Raw genomic sequence first — 27,826 nt, 5'->3', positions numbered from 1 at the left:
TGTCTCCAATGTCGCACAGCTTCTACTATGGCCTGGGCCTCCTTTTCACTGAGGAGTGGCGGATTTCGGAAGAGTGGAGGGTACGAAAGAAGAAGGCCAAGGGTCTGCCCGCTTGGTTGAGGGTAGCGGCCAGAGCTACGTCGGACGCATCGCTCTCGACCTGGAAGGGGAGGGACTCGTCGATGGCGTGCATCGTGGCCTTTGCAATGTCTGCTTTGATGCGGCTGAAGGCCTGGTGAGCCTCTATCGACTGCGGAAAAACTGTGGATTGGATCAGGGGAAGGGCCTTGCCCGCATAGTTGGGGACCCACTGGGCGTAGTAGCTAAAAAACCCTAGGCAGCGTTTTAGGGCCTGAGAGCAGTGAGGGAGGGGCAACTCCATAAGGGGGTGCATGCGTTCAGAGTCGGGGCCTGTAACTCCATTTCGCACTACGTAGCCGAGGATGGCTAGACGGTTGGTGCTAAACACGTATTTATTCTTATTTTATGTTAGGTTAAAGATTTTAGCGGTCTGGAGAAATATTCGGAGGTTGGTGTCGTGGTCCTGCTGGTCGTGGCTGCAGATGGTGACATTATCGAGATACGGGAATGTTGTCCGTAAACCGTACCGGTCAACCATTCGGTCCATCTCGCGCTGGAAGACCGAGACCCCGTTAGTGACACCAAAGGGAGCCCTTAAGAAGTGATAGAGCCGCCCATCTGCCTCGAAGGCAGTGTATTTGCGGTCACTAGTGCGGATAGGGAGCTGGTGGTAGGCGGACTTGAGATCCACCGTGGAGAACACCTTATAATGTGCGATCCTGTTTACCAGGTCGGATATGCGGGGGAGAGGGTACGGGTCCAGCTGCGTAAACCTGTTGATGGTCTGACTGTAGTCGATGACCATCCTATGCTTCTCCCGGTCTTTACCACCACTACTTGAGCTCACCAGGGGCTGTTACTGGCTTCAATGACCCCTTCCCTCAGTAGCCTTTGGACCTCTGACCTAATCAAGGTCCGGTCCTGGGCACTGTAGCGTCTGCTCCTGGTGGCGACGGGTTTGCAATCCGGGGTGAGGTTCACAAACAGGGAAGGCGGGTCAACCTTAAGGGTCGCGAGGCCGCAGACAGTAAGGGGAGGTATAGGGCCGCCGAATTGGAAGGTCAGACTTTGAAGGTTACACTGGAAGTCTAAACTCAGGAGTGTAGCCGCGCAGAGGTGGGGAAGGATATAGAGACGGAAATTTTTGAACTCCCTTCCCTGGACTGTGAGGTTTGCTAAACAAAACCCCTTTATCTCCACTGAGTGGGAACCGGAGGCCAGTGAGATCTTTTGATTAACAGGGTGGATGAGGAGGGAACAGCGCCTTATCGTGTCGGGGTGTATGAAGCTCTCCGTGCTCCCAGAGTCAATTAGGCAGGACGTCTCGTGCCCGTTGATGAAAATGATTGTCGGAGCGGCTGAGTGTGTTCAAGGTCGAGACTGATCCAGAGTCACCGAAGCCAATCGCAGTAGTTGGGAATTCTGTTCAGGCAGTGTGTGGTCGGCCGAGCTGGGGTCCTGGGGGTTCATCCAAGATGGCGTCTCCCATAGTCGCACATGGCCAGGGGTACACAAAATGACTGTGCCCATCCCTCAAGCATGGCGTCCGCGGAACAAGATGGCGGCACCCGGGGTCCGCACGTGGCCCTGGGATATGGGGGTGGTGGCGACCGCTGACCGCACAGGGCCCATGGAGAAGTTTGTGGTGGCAGTCTGGATTCGCCGCTAGAGACCGTGGCCACCGCTTGGGCCTGACATACCCCCACGAAATGGCCCTTTTTGCCGCATCCCTTGCAGGTGGATGCGCGGGCCGGGCAGCGCTGGCGGGGGTGCTTGGCCTGCCCGCAAAAGTAGCAGCGGGGCCCCTCGGGGTTGCCAGGCCACCTTGCAGCGCAGGCCTGTGGGGGAACGGGGGAAGTCTCGGGGTCGGCCGCTGCAGGGTTCCACACTGCCCAGGGGGCTGCCGTGCGGTCGGGCACATAGGCGCGGACGTTCCTGGAGGCCACGTAAAAGGAGCCTGCAAGGGCCCGTGCCTCCCTGAGACCCAGGGTGTCCTTCTCGAACAGGCACTGGCGGATTTGTGACGAAAGCATACCTGCCACGAAAGCGTCCCGGACTAAGAGTTCCGTGTGTTCGCGCGCCGAAACGTGCGGTCAGCCGCAGCTTCTTCGCAGCACCAGGAGTGCGCGGTAGAATTCCTCCAACGATTCCCCAGGGGTTTGCCGTCTTGTTGCAAGCAGGTGCCGGGCGTAGACCTGGTTTACCAGGCGAATATAGTGTCATTTTAGCAGCTCGATTGCTGCATCGAAGTCTTCCGCTTCCTCGATGAGGGTGTAAATCTCCGGGCTCACCCTTGAGTGCAGGACGTGCAGTTTCTGCTCTCCCATGGGTGCGTTTTCGGCCGTCTCGAGATACCCTTTAAAGCACACCAGCCGGTGCTCAAAGATTGCCGCTGAGTTCGCCGCGTGGGGGCTAAGTTGCAGACACTCCGGCTTGATTCGGAGCTCTATCCTTTCTTCTTAAAAATCTGGCTTATTAAATTGATGCACGATCAATGACCACTAAAGCGAGGATGCAGTCCATCTGAAGGCTTTAATAAGCTAGATGTTTCCCCCAGCAGCTCAGGTACAGAATGAGGGCTGCTGGGGCGGCATGGGTTCTTATACCCCGCCTATCAGGGAGGGGCTATTATACACTCGAGCCAATACAGGTTCTACCAATGGTACTTTAGCCTCTCAGGTACCGTAATACCTATTTTGGAGGCCCGACAGGGCTGAGATTGCCGTTGCCGCTTCTGGAACTTCGGTAAGAACATAGAAAATACAGCACAGAACAGGCCCTTCGGCCCACGATGTTGTGCCGAACCTTTGTCCTAGATTAATCATAGATTATCATTGAATTTACAGTGCAGAAGGAGGCCATTCGGCCCTTTCAGTCTGCACCAGCTCTTGGAAAGAGCACCCTACCCAAACTCAACACCTCCACCCAACACCAAGGGCAATTTGGACATTAAGGGCAATTTATCATTGGCCAATTCACCTAACCCGCACATCTTTGGACTGTGGGAGGAAACCGGAGCACCCGGAGGAAACCCACGCAGACACGGGGAGGACGTGCAGACTCCGCACAGACAATGACCCAAGCTGGAATCGAACCTGGGACCATGGATCTGTGAAGCAATTGTGCTATCCACAATGCTACCGTGCTGCCCTTAAGAACAAATAAATCTACACTATATCATTTTCCCGTAATCCATGTACCTATCCAACAGCTGCTTGAAGGTCCCTAATGTTTCCGACTCAACTACTTCCACAGGCAGTGCATTCCATGCCCCCACTACTCTCTGGGTAAAGAACCTACCTCTGATATCCCTCCTATATCTTCCACCTTTCACCTTAAATTTATGTCCCCTTGTAATGGTGTGTTCCATCTGGGGAAAAAGTCTCTGACTGTCTACTCTATCTATTCCCCTGATCATCTTATAAACCTCTATCAAGTCGCCCCTCATCCTTCTCCGCTCTAATGAGAAAAGGCCTAGCACCCTCAACCTTTCCTCATAAGACCTACTCTCCATTCCAGGCAACATCCTGGTAAATCTTCTTTGCACCTTTTCCAGAGCTTCCACATCCTTCCTAAAATGAGGCGACCAGAACTGTACACAGTACTCCAAATGTGGCCTTACCAAAGTTTTGTACAGCTGCATCATTACCTCATGGCTCTTAAATTCAATCCCTCTGTTAATGAACGCGAGCACACCATAGGCCTTCTTCACAGCTCTATCCACTTGAGTGGCAACTTTCAAAGATGTATGAACATAGACCCCAAGGTCTCTCTGCTCCTCCACAATGCCAAGAACTCTACCGTTAACCCTGTATTCCGCATTCATATTTGTCCTTCCAAAATGGACAACCTCACACTTTTCAGGGTTAAACTCCATCTGCCACTTCTCAGCCCAGCTCTGCATCCTATCTATGTCTCTTTGCAGCCGACAACAGCCCTCCTTACTATCCACAACTCCACCAATCTTCGTATCGTCTGCAAATTTACTGACCCACCCTTCAACTCCCTCATCCAAGTCATTAATGAAAATCACAAACAGCAGAGGACCCAGAACTGATCCCTGCGGTACACCACTGGTAACTGGGATCCAGGCTGAATATTTGCCATCCACCACCACTCTCTGACTTCTATCGGTTAGCCAGTTCGTTATCCAACTGGCCAAATTTCCCACTATCCCATGCCTCCTTACTTTGTGCAGAAGCCTACCATGGGGAACTTTATCAAATGCCTTATTAAAATCCATGTACACTACATCCACTGCTTTACCTTCATCCACATGCTTGGTCACCTCCTCAAAGAATTCAATAAGATTTGGAAGGCAAGACCTACCCCTCACAAATCCGTGCTGACTATCCCTAATCAAGCAGTGTCTTTCCAGATGCTCAGAAATCCTATCCTTCAGTACCCTTTCCATTACTTTGCCTACCACCGAAGTAAGACTAACTGGCCTGTAATTCCCAGGGTTATCCCTAGTTCCTTTTTTGAACAGGGGCACGACATTCGCCACTCTCCAATCCCCTGGTACCACCCCTGTTGACAGTGAGGACGAAAAGATAATTGCCAATGGCTCTGCAATTTCATCTCTTGCTTCCCATAGAATCCTTGGATATATCCCGTCAGGCCCGGGGGACTTGTCTATCCTCAAGTTTTTCAAAATGCCCAACACATCTTCCTTCCTAACAAGTATTTCCTCGAGCTTACCAATCTGTTTCACACTGTCCTCTCCAACAATATCGCCCCTCTCATTTGTAAATACAGAAGAAAAGTACTCATTCAAGACCTCTCCTATCTCTTCAGACTCAACACACAATCTCCCGCTACTGTCCTTGATCGGACCTACCCTCGCTCTAGTCATTCTCATATTTCTCACATATGTGTAAAAGGCCTTGGGGTTTTCCTTGATCCTACTCGCCAAAGATTGTTCATGCCCTCTCTTAGCTCTCCTAATCCCTTTCTTCAGTTCCCTCCTGGCTATCTTGTATCCCTCCAATGCCCTGCCTGAACCTTGTTTCCTCAGCCTTACATAAGTCACCTTTTTCCTCTTAACAAGACATTCAACCTCTCTTGTCAACCATGGTTCCCTCACTCGACCATCTCTTCCCTGCCTGACAGGGACATACATATCAAGGACACGTAGCACCTGTTCCTTGAACAAGTTCCACATTTCACTTGTGTCCTTCCCTGCCAGCCTATGTTCCCAACTTATGCACTTCAATTCTTGTCTGACAACATCGTATTTACCCTTCCCCCAATTGTAAACCTTGCCCTGTTGCACGTACCTATCCCTCTCCATTACTAAAGTGAAAGTCACAGAATTGTGGTCACTATCTCCAAAATGCTCCCCCACTAACAAATCTATCACTTGCCCTGGTTCATTACCCAGTACTAAATCCAATATTGCCCCTCCTCTGGTTGGACAATCTACATACTGTGTTAGAAAAGCTTCCTGGACACACTGCACAAACACCACCCCATCCAAACTATTTGATCTAAAGAGTTTCCACTCAATATTTGGGAAGTTAAAGTCGCCCATGACTACTACCCTATGACTTCTGCACCTTTCCAAAATCTGTTTCCCAATCTGTTCCTCCACATCTCTGCTACTATTGGGGGGCCTATAGAAAACTCCTAACAAGGTGACTGCTCCTTTCCTATTTCTGACTTCAACCCATTCTACCTCAATAGGGTGATACTCCTCAAACTGCCTTTCTGCAGCTGTTATACTATCTCTAATTAATAATGCCACCCCCCCCACCTCTTTTACCACCCTCCCTAATCTTATTGAAACATCTATAACCAGGGACCTCCAACAACCATTTCTGCCCCTCTTCTATCCAAGTTTCCGTGACGGCCACCACATCGTAGTCCCAAGTACCGATCCATGCCTTAGGTTCACCCACCTTATTCCTGATGCTTCTTGCGTTGAAGTATACACACTTCAACCCATCTCCGTGCCTGCAAATACTCTCCTTTGTCAGTGTTCCCTTCCCCACTGCCTCATGACAAGCTTTGGCGTCCTGAATATCGGCTACCTTAGTTGCTGGACTACAAATCCGGTTCCCATTCCCCTGCCAAATTAGTTTAAACCCTCCCGAAGAGTACTAGCAAACCTCCCTCCCAGGATATTGGTGCCCCTCTGGTTCAGATGCAACCCGTCCTGCTTGTACAGGTCCCACCTTCCCCAGAATGCGCTCCAATTATCCAAATACCTGAAGCCCTCCCTCCTACACCATTCCTGCAGCCACGTGTTCAACTGCACTCTCTCCCTATTCCTAGCCTCGCTATCACGTGGCACCGGCAACAAACCAGAGATGACAACTCTGTCTGTCCTGGCTTTCAACTTCCAGCCTAACTCCCTAAACTTGTTTATTACCTCCACACCCCTTTTCCTACCTATGTCGTTGGTACCAATGTGCACCACGACTTCTGGCTGCTCCCCCTCCCCCTTAAGGATCCTGAAGACACGATCCGAGACATCCCTGGCCCTGGCACCCGGGAGGCAACATACCTTCCGGGAGTCTCGCTCGCGACCACAGAATCTCCTATCGATTCCCCTAACCATTGAATATCCTACAACTATTGCTTTTCTATTCTCCCCCCTTCCCTTCTGAGCCCCAGAGCCAGACTCAGTGCCAGAGACCTGGCCGCTAGGGCCTTCCCCCGGTAGGTCATCCCCCCCAACAGCATCCAAAACGGTATACTTGTTTTGAAGGGGAACGGCCACGAGGGATCCCTGCACTGTCTGCCTGTTTGTTTTTTTCCCCCTGACTGTAACCCAGCTATTCTTGTCCTGTACCTTGGGTGTGGTTACCTCCCTGTAACTCTTCTCAATCACCCCCTCTGCCTCCCGGATGATCCGAAGTTCATCCAGCTTCAGCTCCAGTTCCCTAACACGGTCTTTGAGGAGCTGAAGTTGGGTGCACTTCCCGCAGGTATAGTCAGTGGGGACACCGGTGGTATCCCTCACCACCCACATCCTACAGGAGGAGCATGTAACTGGCCTAGCCTCCATCCCCTCTTACCTTACAGAATATAGCTGCTGTGTGGACTAACTAGATCTCCGCCCTCCGACTCTGCTCCCAGTCAGCTACACTTCCTGTAAACTCCTGGCTCTCTTCGCACTCTTTGCGGAAATGTCGGAAACAAAATGAAAGGAGTACCTTACTCCCTCCTCACCTAACTCCCTCGGTCACCAAACTCTCACTATCGCACTCAAAAAGCACCAAATTCAGCACTCCCTCGGTCACCAAACTCTCACTATCGCACGCAAAAAGCACCAAATTCAGCACTCAGTGCAAACAAAGTCTGCACTGTAGGGGATCACTTTTATACTGTGAATCTAGCCTCTGAAAAACTGGCCTAATCCAATTAACTAATTAACAAGCTCCAGCTGCAAGTGCCTAGAAGTAGAAGCCTGTTTAAAGCTGATTGAAAATTCACCTTCTTCTAAACCAAACAGCAACTTTTAAGTTAATTAACTAAATAAAAGAAAGACTAAACTTTAGATAAAAAGGAAGCCTTATACTCCCTCGGTCACCAAACTCTCACTATCGCACTCAAAAAGCACCAAATTCAGCACTCAGTGCAAACAAAGTCTGCACTGTAGGGGATCACTTTTATACTGTGAATCTAGCCTCTGAAAACTGGCCTAATCCAATTAACTAATTAACAAGCTCCAGCTGCAAGTGCCTAGAAGTAGAAGCCTGTTTAAAGCTGATTGAAAATTCACCTTCTTCTAAACCAAACAGCAACTTTTAAGTTAATTAACTAAATAAAAGAAAGACTAAACTTTAGATAAAAATGAAGCCTTATACTCCCTCGGTCACCAAACTCTCACTATCACACTCAAAAAGCACCAAATTCAGCACTCAGTGCAAACCCACAGTCTAGAGGGAGCTTTACTCTGTATCTAACCCCATGCTGTACCTGTCCTGGGAGGGTTTGATGGGGACAGTGTAGAGGGAGCTTTACTCTGTATCTAACCCCGTGCTGTACCTGTCCTGGGAGGGTTTGATGGGGACAGTGTAGAGGGAGCTTTACTCTGTATCTAACTCCATGCTGTACCTGCCCTGGGAGTGTTTGATGGGGACAGTGTGGAGGGAACTTTATTCTGTATCTAACTCCATGCTGTACCTGTCCTGGGAGTGTTTGATGGGGATAGAGTAGAGGGAGCTTTATCCTGAATCTAACCCCATGCTGTACGTGTCCTGGGAGTGTTTGATGGGGTTAGTGTGAGGGAACTTTATTCTATACCCAACCTGGGAAAACCAATTTTCCAAATTGTCTTACAGCTGGAGGGTGTGCCATTAGAAAAAGAGAAAGGAAACTTGTGAAATTGGCGGTGACAATAATCTCATTTTTGTTGCTATGTTCTAACACGACTGAAATTAGTGAAGGACGTTGTCCAGGACCTTTCTGGGTTTGTCTGTGTTTATTTGATATTCTTAACTCACTGGTGAATATTCCTGAATACTGGATCAAGTCACTGAGGTGTGGTTGCTGAAGTTTGCTGTCGTCAAATTAGGGAAAGGGAGAAGATACCGTTGTCTGAATACGGAACAGGGTAAATAAATGTAAGGTTGGGAATGAGAATAGAGGAGTGGACCGCTTTCACTTTTTGGTTTCTTCTATAGCAGGAGGGTTAGAGCAGGTGTACAATGATAGAATTCACACAGAAGGAGGCCATTCAGCCCATCGAGTCTTCACCCACCCTTGAAAGAGCACCCTACTTAAGCCCACACTTCCACCCTATCCCCATAACCCAGTAACCCCACCTAACCTTTTGAACACTAAGGGAAATTTATCATGGCCAATCCACCTAACCTGCACATCTTTCACTGTGGGAGGAAACCGGAGCACCCGGAGGAAACCCACGCAGACACGGGGAGGAAGTGCAAACCACACAGACAGTGACCCGAGACTGGAATTGAACCCGGGTCCCTGGTGTTGTGAGGCAGCAGTGCTAACCACTGTGCTACCGTGCCACCTACCATGGTAGGAAAATAGTTGTTAGAGGGTCAACCCGGAACAAGCCGGGACCAGGAATTCGGCCCAGGCACAGTCTAAATCAGGAGCTCGTCCCAGGCACAGGACCAGAAACCAGACCCAGGCACAACTTTAGATCTGGAACTCACCCCAGGCCCACATAGGCCTACCCCAGCCTTTCAGCTGTCAGTGGGGTTTGTGGTTGTAGCTGTTTTCCCCAAGAGGCTCCTTCATAGAATGGGCCAAGGCCCTAACACAAACCTGCCTCGGTGTCTAAGTGGAGAGCAGCAATGCCACTGTGGCAAGTTTCTTGACTGGAATTGTTCTGATTCTATTTATGTCACTCTGCCACTTAGAAATCAAAGGAAAGTCAGAAGCTCCTGATTCTATGGAAACTTCCAGAACGGAAGGACTGGATCAGGCCGCCCAGCTCAATGGGGATTATTCAATCAGCGCAGAGCAGAGGTTGGCACAGGTTGAAGGAAATGTTGGAATTTTACCAGCGATATCCAGCCAGACGGAGATGGAGAGAAGGACGGTCAGGTACATCACGCTCAGGATAAAGGAAGATGGGAATCTGTTGGAAGGTGAGGATGAATTATATTATCTGTGATCGTTATTGTCCCTCTCCCTTCCCCAGTGTGGAGCTCCAGGAGGGGCCTCTCAAAGAACAAAGAACAAAGAAATGTACAGCACAGGAACAGGCCCTTCGGCCCTCCAAGCCCGTGCCGACCATGCTGCCCGACTAAACTACAATCTTCTACACTTCCTGGGTCCGTATCCCTCTATTCCCATCCTATTCATATATTTGTCAAGATGCCCCTTAAATGTCCCTATCGTCCCTGCTTCCACTACCTCCTCCGGTAGCGAGTTCCAGGCACCCACTACCCTCTGCGTAAAAAACTTGCCTCGTACATCTACTCTAAACCTTGCCCCTCTCACCTTAAACCTATGCCCCCTAGTAATTGACGCCTCTACCCTGGGGAAAAGCCTCTGACTATCCACTCTGCCTATGCCCCTCATAATTTTGTATACCTCTATCAGGTCGCCCCTCAACCTCCTTCGTTCGAGTGAGAACAAACCGAGTTTATTCAATCGCTCCTCATAGCTAATGCCCTCCATACCAGGCAACATTCTGGTAAATCTCTTCTGCACCCTCTCTAAAGCCTCCACATCCTTCTGGTAGTGTGGCAACCAGAATTGAACACTATACTCCAAGTGTGGCCTAACTAAGGTTCTATACAGCTGCAACATGACTTGCCAATTCTTATACTCAATGCCCCGGCCAATGAAGGCAAGCATGCCGTATGCCTTCTTGACTACCTTCTCCACCTGTGTTGCCCCTTTCAATGACCTGTGGACCTGTACTCCTAGATCTCTTTGACTTTCAATACTCTTGAGGGTTCTACCATTCACTGTATATTCCCTACCTGCATTAGACCTTCCAAAATGCATTACCTCACATTTGTCCGGATTAAACTCCATCTGCCATCTCTCCGCCCAAGTCTCCAGACAATCTAAATCCTGCTGTATCCTCCGACAGTCCTCATCGCTATCCGCAATTCCACCAACCTTTGTGTCGTCTGCAAACTTACTAATCAGACCAGTTACATTTTCCTCCAAATCATTTATATATACTACAAAGAGCAAAGGTCCCAGCACTGATCCCTGTGGAACACCACTGGTCACAGCCCTCCAATTAGAAAAGCATCCCTCCATTGCTACTCTCTGCCTTCTATGGCCTAGCCAGTTCTGTATCCACCTTGCCAGCTCACCCCTGATCCCGTGTGACTTCACCTTTTGTACTAGTCTACCATGAGGGACCTTGTCAAAGGCCTTACTGAAGTCCATATAGACAACATCTACTGCCCTACCTGCATCAATCATCTTAGTGACCTCCTCGAAAAACTCTATCAAGTTAGTGAGACACGACCTCCCCTTCACAAAACCGTGCTGCCTCTCACTAATACGTCCATTTGCTTCCAAATGGGAGTAGATCCTGTCTCGAAGAATTCTCTCCAGTAATTTCCCTACCACTGAAGTAAGGCTCACCGGCCTGTAGTTCCCGGGATTATCCTTGCTACCCTTCTTACCAGAGGAACAACATTGGCTATTCTCCAGTCCTCCGGAACATCCCCTGAAGACAGCGAGGATCCAAAGATTTCTGTCAAGGCCTCAGCAATTTCCTCTCCAGCCTCCTTCAGTATTCTGGGGTAGATCCCATCAGGCCCTGGGGACTTATCTACCTTAATATTTTTTAAGACACCCAACACCTCGTCTTTTTGGATCACAATGTGACCCAGGCTATCTACACACCCTTCTCCAGACTCAACATCTACCAATTCCTTCTCTTTGGTGAATACTGATGCAAAGTATTTATTTAGTACCTCGCCCATTTCCTCTGGCTCCACACATAGATTCCCTTGCCTATCCTTCAGTGGGCCAACCCTTTCCCTGGCTACCCTCTTGCTTTTTATGTACGTGTAAAAAGCCTTGGGATTTTCCTTAACCCTATTTGCCAATGACTTTTCGTGACCCCTTCTAGCCCTCCTGACTCCTTGCTTAAGTTCCTTCCTACTTTCCTTATATTCCACGCAGGCTTCGTCTGTTCCCAGCCTTTTAGCCCTGACAAATGCCTCCTTTTTCTTTTTGACGAGGCCTACAATATCACTCGTCATCCAAGGTTCCCGAAAATTGCCGTATTTATCTTTCTTCCTCACAGGAACATGCCGGTCCTGTATTCCTTTCAACTGACACTTGAAAGCCTCCCACATGTCAGATGTTGATTTGCCCTCAAACATCCGCCCCCAATCTATGTTCTTCAGTTCCCGCTTATATTGTTATAATTAGCCTTCCCCCAATTAGCACATTCATCCTCGGACCACTCTTATCCTTGTCCACCAGTACTTTAAAACTTACTGAATTGTGGTCACTGTTACCGAAATGCTCCCCTACTGAAACATCTACCACCTGGCCGGGCTCATTCCCCAATACCAGGTCCAGTACCGCCCCTTCCCTAGTTGGACTGTCTACATATTGTTTTAAGAAGCCCTCCTGGATGCTCCTTACAAACTCTGCCCCGTCTAAGCCCCTGGCACTAAGTGAGTCCCAGTCAATATTGGGGAAGTTGAAGTCTCCCATCACCACAACCCTGTTGTTTTTACTCTTTTCCAAAATCTGTCGACCTATCTGCTCCTCTATCTCCCGCTGGCTGTTGGGAGGCCTGTAGTATACCCCCAACATTGTGACTGCACCCTTCTTATTCCTGATCTCTACCCATATAGCCTCACTGCCCTCTGAGGTGTCCTCTCGCAGTACAGCTGTGATATTCTCCCGAACAAGTAGCGCAACTCCATCTCCCCTTTTACATCCCCTCTATCCCGCCTGAAACATCTAAATCCTGGAACGTTTAGCTGCCAATCCTGCCCTTCCCTCAACCAGGTCTCTGTAATGGCAACAACATCATAGTTCCAAGTACTAATCCAAGCTCTAAGTTCATCTGCCTTACCCGTAATGCTCCTTGCATTAAAACATATGCACTTCAGGCCACCAGACCCGCTGTGTTCAGCAACTTCTCCCCGTCTGCTCTGCCTCAGAGCCACACTGTCCCTATTCCCTAGTTCTCCCTCAATGCTCTCACCTTCTGACCTATTGCTCCCGTGCCCACCCCCCTGCCATACTAGTTTAAACTCTCCCTGGCCCAGCATGGAGCTCCAGGAGGGCCTCTCCCTGACCCGGTATGGAGCTCCATGAGGAGCCTGTCCCGGTCCAGGTGTGGAGCTCTGTGAGGGGCCTCCCCCTGCCCCAGTGCACACTCAGTGAGGGGCCTCTCTGCCCTGGTGCGGAGCTCAGGCAATTGGCCATAATGAAATTGAAAATGGAGATCAGAATTCATGGTCTGAAGTTGTTGAACTCAATGGTAAGTCTGGAAGACTGTAACATGCCTAATCAGAAGATGAGGTGCTGTTCCTCCAGTTTACATTGGGCTTCCCTGGAACATTGCAGCAGTCCAAGGATAGACATGTGAGCATGAGAGCATGGTGGTGAACTGAAATGGTAAGCGACAGGAAGGCCGGGGTCACACCTGCAGATTGCGCAGAGGTGTTCTGTAAAGTGCTCACCTCGTCTGCATTTCCCAATGTAGAGGAGAGCGCATTGTGAGCAGTGAATACAGTCGACTAAATTGAAAGAAATGTACAAGTAAATCGTTGCTTCACCTAGAAGGAGTGTTTGGGACCTTGGCCGATGAAGAGGTCAGAGGTAAATGGGCAGGTGCTACACCTCCTGTGATTGCACAGGAAGGTACTGTGGGTAGGGGGATGGGGATGGGGGTGTTAGAGGAATGGATCAAGGTGTCACGGAGAGAAAGGTCCTTTCAGAATGCTGATGGGAGGGAAGTGGTGTTTGGTGGTGGCATCACGCTGAAGGTGGTGGAAATGGTGCAGGATAATCCTTTGAATGTCGAGGCTGGTGGGGTGAAGAGTGAGGACAAGGGAAACCCTATCAGGGTGCTGGGAGGGAGGGGACGGATGAGAGCAAAAGTGTGAGAAATGGGTCAGATACGGTGAAGGAGGCCTGTCAACCAAAGTGGGGGGTGAAAAGCTTTGACAGAAGCATCAGTGTGGACTATAGCATCACCAGAACAGATGCGACATAGATGGAGAAACTAGGAGGGCCTAAGTAGGACTGGAACAGGAAATGTTCCACACGCCCCACAAAAAGACAGGCATAACTGGGGCCCGTACGGGTACCCATAGCCACACTTTTTATTTGAAGTGAAACAAGTTCAAGGGAAAATTGTTGAGTGAGGGATCAAGTTCAGCCAGACGGGGAAGAGTGGAGGTGGACAGGGTTTGTTTGGGCCTTTGCTCAAGAAATAAGCGGAGAGCCCTCAGACCCTGCTGGTGGGGAGGGCAGTGTGGAGGGATTGGAGGTCTACAGTGAAGAGGACGCAATTAGCCCCAGGACGTTGTGAAAATGACATCGGGCATCAGAAGAATCACGAATGTAGGTGGGAAAAGACTGGACCAGGGCAGAGACAAGGGGAGTCAAGATAGGAAGAAATGAGTTAATTGGGGCAGAAACAGGCTGAAATGATGGGAATATCGGGGCAGTCCTGTTTGTGGATTTTGGAGAGGAATATAAGCAGTATTCGGGAACCTGTGGAGGGAAGATCTCCAGAGGAGATGATGTCTGTGACGGCATTTATGTCCGCTTTTGGGGATGTTTGGCAGTGTGTTTCCTGGTGACTGCAGCACCGAGAATCACCCCGCTATTTAAAGGCACTTTGCCGTATTTTTTGGCCTTGGGAAGTTTCACCCTCCCAAGATCGCATTCAGCTGCTCACAGATCAGGGCACTATTTTTAACGGCAGACCCGATCTTTCCCCCCTTTCAGGTCCCCCCCACCCCCACCGCTTTATTGATGCCCCTTCACCCCCCCAACCAACCTTTCCTATGCCCCCGGGAACCCCCTTCCAATTTGCAAGGCTCCCTGGTCCCAACACCCGGCAGTGCCAACCTGGCATTCTGGCAGTGCCCCTAGCACCCTGGAAGTGCCAGGGTGGCACTGCCCAAGTGGCACTTCTAGGGTGCCAGGTTGGCAGTATCCAGGTCCCAGGGGGAGTGCCAGAGTACCACTCCGCCCTGTCCCCGACCACCTGGCAGTCTCATATGCCCTGCGAAGCTCCCTGAGGTGCCAATATGTCTGGTCCATGTGTGTGTAGACCAGTACTAAATGGTGACCTGGCGAGGTCTCGTAGGCGCGGCTGTTGACTCACGAGCCCCAGGTGAATTCAGTGTCGGTTATTTAAATGAGCCTCATGGCTCATTGAAATATGCTATTCTGGATCTTCCCCAGCGAAGACGAGATCCTATCGGAGCGGGCAGAGCGAGCCGGGTGATTCGCCATTAGCCCGGCGCCCAGCATGGGGACCAGTTTTAGAGGCCTCCTGGGATTCATCCGCTATGCCCGGATCCGCGCCAGGAGCAACACGATTGCTGAATCGTACCCTCTATTTCTCTCCCCACAGCTGCTGTCAGACCTACTGAGTTCTTCCTGAATTTCCCATTTTTATTATTAATAAATTGGAATGGGACGTTCCTGGTTGTTATGGGCAGTTTGCCCTTGAATACACTCGATAATATTAAAGAAAAGCCTGGGTGCACGGCCCACGGATAATAATTTGCAGCAAAATTCCAATTCATATTCCTGCACCCAATTTAGGTGCGGACACAGACGGGGTTTGGGGTCAGACATGTTCAAGATTGCAGGACTAATGTGCATTTTTCTCCTGGTAATATTCATCTCTCAGATTTTACCATCTACCTTGGGAAAAAAATCAGCTTGGGATATGGGGAAAGGGTGGGAAAGGGGATTTGAGTAAACAGGTTCAGATAGTACTGGGACAGGTGTGTTGGGCCGAATGGCCCCTTTCCCGGCTGGAATTCCTCTGTTTCTGTTTTTGTCACTCTGCCTAGAAGAAATCAAAGAAAGGTCAGAAATTCCTGAGCCAACAGAAACTTCCAGAATGAAAGAATTGGATCAGGCTGCTCGGATCAACAAGGATTATCCAATCAGCACACAGCAGAGGGCAACCTGGGGTGGAGCGAATGTTGGAATTTTACCAGGGATATCCGACCAGACGGGGATGGCAGGAAGGACGGTCGGATTCATCGGGATCAAGATAGAGGAACGTGGGAATCTGTTTAAAGGTGAGGATGGATTCTGTTGTCCGTGGTTGTCAATGTCCATCTCCTTGCCCCAGTATGGAGCTCCGTGAGGGGCCTCTTTCTGCCTCAGTGCAGAGCTCCATGAGGAACCTCTACCCTCCCCAATGTGGAGCTCCATAAGGGGCCTCTTTCTGCCTCAGTGCAGAGCTCCATGAGGAACCTCTACCCTCCCCAATGTGGAGCTCCATGAAGGACCTCTCAAAGTCCCAGTGTGGAATGGAGTTTAGACCTTCTCTCTGTCACCTCTTTTGGACTCTTCGGCCCTGGATTTTCTGGCCTCACCCTGTTCAGGTTCATTTGCTTAAAACACTGACCACAATCACGTGATTGAAGCGGAATGGGTAAAATAGTGATGTGGCAATAGGTGCTGCAGGTTGCCCCTCCCCCCCTCCATCTCAGAACTGGAAGGTACCAATTCTTTACGCTTAGGAGATTGTCCCGAGGCTCAGCCCCAAACCTAGGCTCAGCCAGATCCATCCGGCCCAGCCATGCAGGCCAAAGCCTTCAGCTGTCATTGTGGTGTTTGGTTTCTGCTCTTTCTCCACCATTAGGCTCCTTCACAGAGGTGAGGACAGAGACTAATATTAGAATCTGCCTCTGTGACTAAGTGTAAAGATTCTGACACAAGGAATTTCCATTTCTATTCCTGCACCCCAGGCAGAGAGGAAGTTTGGGGTCAGTTTAATCCAGGATCAACGTTTTCCTTTGTGTAGCATTCATCTCTCAGATTAAAGAACATGGGAACAGGGGGAGGCCATTCAACCCCTCAAAACTGTCTCACCATTGAATGAGATCATGGCTGAACTGTGACCTGACTCCATATACCTGCCTTTTCCCCATATACCCGCCTTTTCCCCATAATCCCTCAATACCTTTGGCTAACAAAACTCTTATCATTCTCAGTATTAAAATTAATAATTGATCTAGCATTCATTGCATTTGAGGTAAGAGAGTTCCAAACTTCCACCACCCTGTGTGTGTGAATGTGTGTGGTAGCGAGATCCCTTTAAGGGGCAGGCTCATTGGATCACATGAGGCTTGGGGCCAATCAACTCTGGCCATTGGAGAGTTTGCGTGGGGCAATGGGCGCAGGACCCCGGGCAATGTGGACCAAAGAGCTGAAGAGTAAAGATCTGTTGTATAGTTTTCTGTGCCTGTATCTACCTGCCTTTGCCTCCCATCAATAAATCTCTTTGTTAACTACTGGAAGTCTCCAGCGTGTGTCTGGAGCCACCACATTGGCGACGAGGTGAAAGTTTTTGATCGCAGTAGACAGCCGTAGTGAATCAAGGGGGGAAAGAAGGAGCAATTCTGAAAGTAGAGAAGCTCAAGTAAGAATTGGAATCATTTAAGTCGTGAGTGGAAATGCCTATCGTTGGTAAACTGGACCCATTTGACCAACGGGCTGAGTCATGGAGTCAGTGATATTTCTGACTGTTGCGGAACGCCAAATGTAGAATTTGATTCGGAACCTCACCTTCCCAGAGGCACCCAACTCGAAGATCATTGACCAAATAGTGAAATTGGTTAAAGAATATCACAACTCAGGACCCTTGATTATCCTCCAACGTTATGAGTCGTTGCAGCGGGTTTCCGTGTTGGTCTGTACCTCCTGTTGGACGGCCGGCTCTCCAAGTGGGCAGCTGCCTCCTGTTCCTATGGGACAGGCTCCGTTGCTGCAGCACCTCCTCCTCAAGCAGCACCAGCTCGTACAGCCACAGGGTACTCCCCAAGGCTGCGGTGACTAGGAGGAAGGCCACCATTGCTGGATGAATTCCAATATCCATTGTCTGCAGGGGGTGGAAGGCCGACATGGTAGCATGGTGCGTGCCCCCGTGCCCAACGGGTCCAATGGGCTACATGGTGGCCCCAGTTGGCTCTGGGGGCTCTGCCCTCACATGTTCCACCTCCCCCCATCCCTGCACCCCTGGCGCCCATTACTGATGCCAGGAGTACTGTCGGCTGGCACTGCTCTTGTCAGCGGTACACTCCGTGTTCCCCGCCCGGTGCCCCCATAGGGGCTACTGTTGGCTCTGCCCTGGTGGCCACCAGGTACCCCACCAGCGGGTGGCGGTTGGATGAGGGGGTGGGGTGTACAGAGGGTTTGGTGTGGGGTTGGAGGGATGGGGCACCTATACTGCCGGTGTCACTCTGCAGAACCAGGGGCCAAGGTCAGTGGGGTGCGCAGCAAGTTGACTGCCTTGCAGGTTGCGGTAATGATGGTCCGTGCTTGAACACTGCCCCAGTGGTGTGGGGGATGATTTTGGTGCTGGAAGATGCCGATTCTAAGTGGCTATCGGTTCAAGAGATGGGGACCTTGGCAGCCGCAGTTCATGCCTTGTGCTGAGTGTTTGCCATTCATGAGCTTCTCGAGTCAATTATTTCGTACAATGGCACTCGGCTTCACTGGCGAGGATTTCCAGGTTTTTGTGCGAGCAGATGACATACAACACACGGGGACAGCCCCCTACCACCCAGTGCAGTGGTCGGCCTGAGGAGGTCCTTCAGACTTTCAGAATGCAATGAGAAAGCAATCCGATAAACCACTTTGCCAGTGACTGGCTAATGTCCTATTGTACAACTCAACCCCTCATTCCACCACTGGGGTCACGCCCACTGAGCTGCTCATGGGCCTTCGGTTAAGAACCCGATTGGATCTGGTGTTTCCAAATTTGGTGGAGGCACGTCAGGCCTCCCAGAAGAGTCAGTGGTCAGAGCAGAGAGGCGACAGGTCAATCCTGCTTTTGATCCATAATTTCACTTCAGATCCGCCTTGGTTAGTGGGACAGGTTGAGGCCCAGTCAGGGATGATGTTTATGGGGTCAGTGTTGACAGGAAGACCATCAGAAAGCATATTGACCTCGACCATTTGAGGGGAGGTGGGGGGTGGCGGTGACCCCCAGCTTGGAGTCAACAAGTTCCATCAACATCATGAAGACTCTGTCCAGCCAAGGGGTGTCAGGGTCTCCTTACTCTGCTCAATTAGCTGCATCTGTTGAGGCCGGTGAGGAGGTGCCTCCTGATGTGACTGTTGACCCAGGAAGGTGCAAAGTCTGTGGGAAGGCTGGGTAGGTCCAGAAGGACCCAGTGGTCTCCAGACCAACTGACATTTTGCTGGACTCTCTTTCCCATGTTGTGTCTGTTAACATTTGTAACTTCTGGGGAAGTTGCAATAAGGGAATTAAATGGGAAGGGATGTGGTACTGTGGTCCCTTTAAGGGACCAGCTTCAGACTGCCGGTTGCGGCTAAGCAGAGTTGAGTCGCACGTTCGGCAGCTCCCGCTTGGAACGGACGTTTGGGCTCTTTTCAGGGCCCCCAACAGAATTGTTTTGACATTTCCCGGTGTGGGAAGAAGACTGCAACATTCCCCCGACAGTGTATGGCTTGGACCAGGAGCGGGGCGACTAAAAATGTGGTGGTGAAGCCAAAGAAAGCGCGAGGTTAGAAGAGTAAGATGGCGGCGGGCGGGGACCAGGCAGCGTGGATGCAGTGGGCACAGGAGTAGCAGGAGGTTTACATAGATAGACATAGAATTTACAGTGCAGAAGGAGGCCATTCGACCCATCGAGCCTGTACCGGCCCTTGGCAAGAGCACCCCCATTTAAGCCCAGAACACCGCCCCATACCCATAACCCAACAACCCCACCCAACCCCTTTGGACACAAAGGACAATTTATCATGGCCAATCCACCTAACCTGCACGTCTTTGAACTGTGGGAGGAAACTGGAGCACCCGGACGAAACCTACGCAAACACGGGGAGAACGCGCAGACTCCGCACAGACAGTGACCCAAGCCAGGAATCGAACCTGGGACCCTGGAGCTGTGAAGCAACAATGCTAACCACTGTGCTACCGTACTGTCCTGGTTATCCGTCGCTGCTTCAGGGAGCTCAAAGCGGACCTGCTGGAGCCGAAGAAGGCTTCTATTGATAAGCTGCTGGAGACCCAGACGGCCCAGGGGGTGGCGATCCGCGAGGTCCGACAGAAAATATCAGATAACGAGGACGAGATCTTGGGCCATGGGATAAACGTCGAGGCGCTCCACAAGAAATGGCAGGAGCGGTTCGAGAAGATGGAGAATCGGTCGAGGCAGAAGAATCTGCGGATTCTGGGCCTCCCGGAGGGGCTGGACGGGTCGGACGTGGGGTCTATGTGGTCACCATGTTAAACTCGCTGATGGGAGTGGGGTCCTTCCAGGGGCCCCTGGAGCTGGAAGGGGCCCATAGAGTGCTGGCGAGGAGGCCCAAGGCTAACGAGCCGCCGTGGGCGGTGTTGGTGCGGTTTCATCGGTTCGCTGATCGGGAGTGCGTACTCAGGTGGGCCAAGAAAGAGGGGACCAGCAGGTGGGAGAATGCGGAGGTTCGAGGATATCAGGACTGGAGTGCGGAGGTGGCGAAGAAGAGGGCCGGGTACAATCGAGCGAAGGCGGTGCTGCACAGGAGGGGGGTGAAGTTTGGCATGTTGCAGCCGGCGCGACTGTGGATCACCTACAAGGACCGGCACCATTATTTTGAGTCCCCGGAGGAGGCGTGGGCCTTTGTTCAGGCCGAGAAGCTGGACACAAACTGAGGGTCGGGATGGGTGGTCGGGGATTGTTGTTGTTGTGTTACATTTTGAGGGGAGGTTCTTTGTTCTTGTTTAGTTTTGGTTCGGGTGGGTGGTTAGGGTGGGTTGGGCACTGTTTTGGTTGGGTCTGTCGGGTGGGCCCTGGAGGGGGGCAAGTAAACAGGGTAGGGGGTGGATGGCCGGTAGGGGGGATGGAGCCCCGCAGGGGAGGGTGAGGCCCGAGTCGGGGGTGAGGTGACTGGGCCTGTAAAAGGAGCTGCGACAGAGGAGACGGGGCCGGGCAGGTGGAAAGCGCAGGTTTTTTCTCGCGCTGAAGGCTGGAGGGGACGGGGCGGGGAAGCGCGGGTTTTTCCCCACGCTTGGGATGGAAGGGGGAGGTGGAGAGCCTGCTGGTGGGTAATGGAGGGGGAGGGGATGTCCCACAATGGGAGGAGTCGAAGGAGAGGCGGGGCGGCCGGGGTCAGCAGGAGTCAGTTGACTTGCGGGAGTGCAATGGGGGAGCAATGCAGCTAGGAGGGGCCCTAGTTGGGGGGTGGGGGGGTGGGGTGGGGGTGGGGGGGAACAGGGCTGCTGCTAGTATGGTCAAGGGGGAGCTGGAGCGAGTAGAGGGGGTTGGGACGGGGGTATGCCGCCGTGGGGAACGGGCCGGGCGTGGGGTGCGGGCGCGTGGCTGGCCGAGGAGGGGTTATGGCTAGTCGGCGGGGGAGGGGGGCGGGCAGCCCCCTGATCCAGCTGATAACCTGGAACGTAAGGGGGCTGAACGGGCCGGTTAAGCGGGCCCGGGTGTTCGCACACCTGAAGGGGCTGAAGGCGGATGTTGTCATGCTCCAGGAGACACACCTGAAGGTGGCAGACCAGACCAGACCGTAGGATTGAGGAAAGGGTGGGTAGGCCAGGTGTTTCATTCGCGGCTGGATGCCAAAAATCAGGGGGTGGTGATCTTGGTAAGAAAGAGGGTGTCATTCGAGGCGTCGAGCATTGTGACAGGCAATGGCGGCAGGTACGTAATGGTAAGTGGTAAGCTGCAAGGGGAAAGGGTGATGCTGGTCAACGTGTACGCCCCGAACTGGGACGATGTGGGTTTTATGCGGCGCATGTTGGGTCGGATCCCGCATTTGGAAGTGGGGGGCCTGATAATGGGGGGGGACTTTAACACGGTGTTGGATCCGGCACTGGATCTCTCCAGGTCTAGGACGGGTAGGAGGCCGGCGGCGTCGAAGGTGCTGAGGGGGTTTATGGACCAGATGGGAGGGGTGGACCCTTGGAGATTTGCAAGGCCGGGGGCTAGGGAATTTTCATTCTTCTCGCACGTTCATAAGGCCTATTCCCGGATCGACTTTTTTGTTATGAGCAGGGCGCTGATAGCGAGAGTAGAGGATACCGAGTACTCGGCGATAGCCATTTCAGATCACGCCCCGCATTGGGTAGACCTAGAGCTGGGAGAGGAGAGGGACCAGCGCCCATTGTGGTGCTTGGAGGTGGGGCTGTTGGCGGACGAGGAGGTGAGCGAGCGGGTCCGAGGAAGTATAGAGAGATACCTGGAGGCCAACGATAACGGGGAGGTCCGAGTGGGGATGGTCTGGGAGGCGCTGAAGGCGGTGGTTAGGGGAGAGCTGATCTCCATTAGGGCCCACAAGGAGAGGAGAGAGCAGAGGAAGAGGGAGAGGCTGGTGGGGGAGATGGTGAGGGTAGACAGGAGGTATGCGGAGGTGCCGGAGGAGGGACTGTTGAGGGAGAGGCGTAGCCTCCAGGCCGAATTCGACCTGTTGACCACCAGGAAGGCGGAGGCGCAGCGGAGGAAGGACCAGGGGGCGATTTATGAATATGGGGAAAAGGCAAGTCGGATGCTGGCGCATCAGCTTTGGAAGCAGGACGCAGCTAGGGAGATTGGGGGGGTTAAGGATAGGAGGGGGTGTGGTGCGGAGTGGGGTTGGCATCAATGGGGTCTTCAGGGACTTTTATTGAGAACTGTATCGGTCCGAGCCCCCATTGGAGGAGGGAGGGATGGGCCGCTTTCTGGACCAACTGAAGTTCTCGAAGGTGGAAGAGGGACTGGTGGCGGGATTGGGGACCCCGATTGGGTTGGAGGAGCTGGCCAAAGGGATAGGGAGCATGCAGGCGGGGAAGGCACCGAGGCCAGACGGTTTCCCGGACGAATTTTACAAAAAATATGTGGACCTGTAGGGCCCGTTGCTGGTTAGGACCTTCAATGAGGCAAGGGAGGAACAGGGAGCCCCCGACGATGGATCCCCTGCAGTGTAGGTCTTACAACCCGATTTCATTGTTAAATGTAGATGCCAAGGTGCTGGCGAAGGTCTTAGTCACAAGAATTGAGGATTGTGTGCCGCAGATCATCCATGAAGACCAGACGGGGTTTGTGAATGGGAGACAGTTGAACGCGAATGTGCGGAGGCTTTTGAACGTTATCATGATGCCGGCGAGGGAGGGGGAGGCAGAGATAGTGGCGGCGATGGACGCTGAGAAGGCCTTCGATAGGGTAGAGTGGGGGTACTTGTGGGAGGTGCTGAAGAGGTTCGGGTTTGGGGAGGGGTTCGTCAGGTGGGTTAGGCTGTTGTACGAGACACGAACAGGAAGAGGTCCGAGTACTTTCGGTTGCATCGAGGGACGAGGCAGGGGTGTCCCTTGTCCCCCCTGCTCTTCGCACTGGCGATTGAACCCCTGACTATGGCACTGAGGGAGTCGAGGAACTGGCGGGGATTGGTGCGGGGTGGGGAGGAGCATAGGGTGTCGCTTTATGCGGACGACTTGCTGCTGTATGTGGCGGACCCGGTGGGGGGAATGCCGGAGGTAATGAGGATCCTCAGGGAGTTCGGGGATTTCTCAGGGTACAAGCTCAATATGGGGAACAGTGAGTTGTTTGCGGTTCACCCAGGGGACCAGGAGAGGGGGATTGGCGAGCTCCCACTAAAAAGGGCGGAGAGGAGCTTCAGGTATTTGGGGGTCCAGGTGGCCAGGAGCTGGGGGGCCCTGCATAGGCTTAATTTCACGAGGCTGGTGGAGCAAATGGAGGAGGGATTTAAGAGGTGGGACGCGTTGCCGCTGCCCCTGGCGGGTAGGGTGCAGTCAATCAAAATGACGGTGCTCCCAAGGTTTTTGTTCCTGTTCCAGTGCCTCCCTGTGTTTATCCCGAAGGCCTTTTTTCAGGCGGGTTAACAGGAGTATAATGGGGTTTGTGTGGGCGCGAGGGACTCCGAGGGTGAGAAGGGTGTTCCTGGAGCGGAGTAGGGATGAGGGGGCTGGCGCTGCCCTCTGTGGGTACTACTGGGCCGCCAAGTGGGTGATGGAGGGGGAGAGGGTGGCATGGAAGAGGCTGGAGACGGTGCCTTGTGAGGGTGCGAGTCTGGAGGCGCTGGCAACGGCGCCGCTGCCGCTCCCTCCAATGAGGCATACCACGAGCCCGGTGGTGGCGGCTGCCCTCAAAATTTGGGGGCAATGGAGGCGGCACAGGGGGGAAGTGAGGGCCTCGGTGTGGACCCCGATGTGGGGGAACCACCGGTTTGTCCCAGGGAGAATAGATGGAGGGTTTTGGGGGTGGCACAGGGCAGGGATAAGAAGGTTGGGGGACCTGTTTGTGGACGGGAAGTTCGCGAACCTGGGTGAGCTGGAGGAGAAGTACGGGCTCCCCCGGGAAACGCCTTTCGGTATCTAGAGGTAAGGGCGTTTGCCAGGCACCAAGTGGTGGAATTCCCGTTGCTGCCGCCACGCATGGTACACGACAGGGTGCTCTCAGGGGCATGGTTTGGAGAGGGAAAGATCTCGGCAACATACCAGGTGATGCAGGAGGAGGAGGAGGCCTCGGTGGAGGTGCTGAAAGGTAAGTGGGAGGAGGAGTTGGGGGAGGAGATCGAGGAGGGGACGTGGGCAGATGCCCTAGGGAGATTGAATTCTTCCTCTTCATGCGCGAGGCTCAGCCTCATACAGTTTAAGGTGCTGCACAGCGCACACATGACCTGGACAAGGATGAGCCGGTTCTTTGGGGGTGAGGACAGGTGTGTTAGGTGCTCAGGGAGCCCAGCAAATCACACCCATATGTTCTGGGCATGCCCAGCGCTGGAGGAATTTTGGAAGGGTGTAGCGAGGACGGTGTCGAGGGTGGGAGGATCCAGGGTCAAACCGGACTGGGGGCTCGCAATTTTTGGGGTTGCAGAGGAGCCGGGAGTGCAGGAGGCGAAAGAGGCTAGTATTCTGGCCTTTGCGTCCCTGGTAGCCCGGCGAAGGATTCTTCTTCAGTGGAAGGATGCGAGGCCCCCAAGCGTGGAATCCTGGATCAGCGATATGGCAGGGTTCATTAAATTGGAGAGGGTGAAATTTGCCTTAAGGGGATCGGTACAAGGGTTCTTCAGGCGGTGGCAACCGTTCTTGGACTTCCTGGCAGAACGGTAGACATTGGTCAGCAGCAGCAGCAGCTCGGGCGGTGGGGGGGGGGGGGGGGGGGTTCTATTTTAGTTTTGATTGTCTATACTGGGGGATCTGAGGGGGTGTATATGTTTGTTATGTGTTTCGGCGGGTGTTAATATATTATTTATGTATGGGGGAGGGGCACTGGGTTGTTTTGTTTTGTATTTAATTCTATTGGGTTCCTTTTACATTTTGTTGTTGATATTTTGTGAAAACATAAATGAAAATTATTTTTTTTTAAAGAGGGACCAGCTTCAGGCCAATCATGTGAGAGTGTGTGACCACTGGCCAATAGGGAGCTTGCGCAGGGTCCAGGGAACAGGACCCTGGGCAGTGTGGACCAGGGAGCTGAAGAGTAAAGACCTGTTGTATAGTGTTTGTGTCTGTTATCTGACTGTCTTTCAACAATAAACCTCTTTGTTAATTCCTGGCAGCCTCCAGTGTGTGTCTCGAGCCACCACTGAAAGGTCTGGTTCTCATTTGTACACTCCGCACCCTAGTTCAAGATTGCCCAATCAAAGAGAAGAGTTTATCTCGATCGGCACGATCTGTTCCCCTTAATGCCTTGAAATCGTTATCAAGTCACGCCCTGACTGTCTCAATTGCAGGGAGTACACGCTAGCTTGTATGACCATTTCCCATATCTTAACCCAAGGAGTCCAGGTATCATTCTGGTATACCTGGTCTCCACGCCCTCCAAGTGTGGTGTCCAGAACTGAACCCAGTAACTCTAGGTGTGGTCTAACGAGGGCTTTGTTTAGTTGATGTATGTCTCCCATCTACTCCAGTCCCAGCTAGAGGCCAGCATTCCATTGGGCACCGAACATCGGAAATCCCTTTCATCCCCATCTAATGGAACTTGGTAGATTAGCTCGGGATATGGGGAAAGGGTATTTGAGTAAACAGGTTCAGATTGTACTGGGATAGGAGTGATGGGCCAAATGGCTCCTTTCCCGGCTGGAATTCCTCTGTTTCAATTTTTGTCAATCTGCCTTGAAGAGATCAAAGTAAAGTCGGAAACCTCTGTGCTGACGGAAACTTCCAGAATGGAAGGACTGGATCAGGCCTCTCGGATCAATAAGGATTATCCAATCAGCGCAGAGCGGAGTGCGAGCCGGGGTGGAAGGAATGTTGGAATTTTACCAGAGATATCCAGCCAGACAGAGATGGAGGGAAAGACGGTCGGATTCATCGGGATCAGGATAGAGGAGGATGGGAATCTATTGGAAGGTGAGAATGGGTTGTCTGTTATTTTTATTGTCCCTCTCCATGCTCTAGTGTGGAGCTCAGTGAGGGGCCTCATTCTGCCCCAATAGGGAGCTCAGTGACGGACCTCATTCTGCCCCAGTGCGGAGCTCTATGAGGGACCTCTCTATGTCCCAGTATGGAACTCTGTGAGGGGCCTCTCTATGCCCCAGTGCGGAGCTCCGCGAGGGGCCTTATATGCTCCAGTGTAGAGCTCAGTCTTATGGTACAGCCAGTGTAGTCCAAAGCAGAAAATGCCTCCTTGATGTCAAGGGGAGTATTATGATCTCAGTTGGTGTTATAACTGGATGGGAAGATCCCAGAATGGAACCCTGGCTTGAAAGACCGTTACTTTCAATTTTTTATCAAAAGTGGAGGAACAGAGTCACAGGACCACTAATTAATTTTACCAACAAGTAAAAAAGCATTTATTAAACATGGAAAAATTGGGTTTTGTTGCAATACTCCTTTATTCTCCCCTTCGCTTAACAATTACACACCGGTTTTAAGATTAACACTGTTGACAAAGTACATTTGAAGCAGCAATGGTCTCATTCACACACAAAGTCTCTTTTTTAAGGCACACCGATTGGTTGTGGTCAAATACATACTCCGTTCTGAAACCAAATTAGCGTCTGTGGATTTCTTCCTCCCAATGATTGTCCGATGATTGTACTATGAGAGTTTCCAAACTTCACTCTCAAAATATGCTTTAAAACCTCTCATAATCATGCTTTCCATTAGCAGCTTGCAATCCAAAATCTAGTCCATGTTTCCAAAAGACTCTTGTGAACAGAGCTTCCACTCCACTTCTATCAGTGAATCCACTCCAGATGAATCCATCAACCACTATTTTAGGATTTCTTTGTTTTCACTGCTTCCACACACAGAGTGTGGGTGGAGCTGGGCTGTCTGTCGGCTTTTTACTTTCATTATAGGCTGTTTGCTGCAGGGTGTGTTTTAGTTTCGTTTTCAGTGTTGGAGCTGAAGCCAGACAAAACAGGTGTACTGTTGTTCTCTCTGCCATGAAAAGACTATCTCTTGATCATTTGGTAAATTCAGAATTATAAATGTTCTCAGTAGTGAATGTATACCTGATGTGCTTCTGTTAAAAGGTGTTTCTTTGGTCTTCTGGATGTTGTTTGGGAAGTTATTAAGGATTACTTACTGTTGTATTCTTTAGGGGTTGTATTTGAATTAATGGTTGCTAAGGTGTTCACTGTATGTTTCAAAAAGGTTAACTTGAGTCCATAGAATAAACATTGTTTTGCTTTAAAAAATACTTTTCCATTTCTGCTGTACCACACCTGTAGAGTGAGCCGTATGCTCCCCATGCCACAATCTATTAAACGTTGTGGGTCAGGTGAACTCCATGATACACTTTGGGTTCCTCTAAACCCTGGCCCATAACAAATTGGGAGCTTGAGGGGGATAAAAGTCTATCTATTAGATTGGCTTAGTGAACTTGAAGACGGTGAGGGATGAGCATATTGTGGTTGCTTTTCAGGTGCGGTATTCCAGTTTAAGTGGGGAGTATGTTGTGGACAATGGCTCTTTCAGAGGCTCTGAAGTTTTTGGGGGTGGAGACGGTCACACGCGGTGCCTTACGGACAGAGACTAAAAGCAGAGGGGACTTCCGGTGACGGCGGGCGGGAGGCGGCCGCATAATGGAGAGCTCCCGCTCGGGAACAGCATTTTCGGGGCTTTAAGCCCGGTCCCAGGGTCTGCGGAGGCGGCAGAAGAAGGGAGAAGGCACGGAGGAGGCACAGTGAAGACACAGGAGGAAAAAAGGCACAG

At 51.6% G+C, this 27,826-nt stretch overlaps 1 protein-coding gene across 3 annotated transcripts in view; it reads left to right on the top strand.

Moving 5' to 3' along the window:
• LOC140394381 (uncharacterized) overlaps nt 1-27,826 on the top strand; it is a 394,661-nt gene that overhangs the window by 73,463 nt on the left and 293,372 nt on the right. For 2 of the 3 annotated variants that reach the window (XM_072481612.1, XM_072481593.1), the window contains exons 9-11: nt 9,423-9,653; nt 15,546-15,779; nt 25,784-26,014. In XM_072481612.1, coding sequence (XP_072337713.1) covers nt 9,423-9,653; nt 15,546-15,779; nt 25,784-26,014 — 696 coding nt within the window. The remainder of the gene's footprint in view (nt 1-9,422; nt 9,654-15,545; nt 15,780-25,783; nt 26,015-27,826) is intronic. The other variant, XM_072481601.1, reaches the window with a different exon arrangement.

This window comes from Scyliorhinus torazame, chromosome 2 (assembly GCF_047496885.1).
Source record: "Scyliorhinus torazame isolate Kashiwa2021f chromosome 2, sScyTor2.1, whole genome shotgun sequence".
In the NCBI taxonomy this organism is placed as follows: domain Eukaryota; kingdom Metazoa; phylum Chordata; class Chondrichthyes; order Carcharhiniformes; family Scyliorhinidae; genus Scyliorhinus; species Scyliorhinus torazame.
This window is presented reverse-complemented; position numbering and strand designations above follow the sequence as displayed.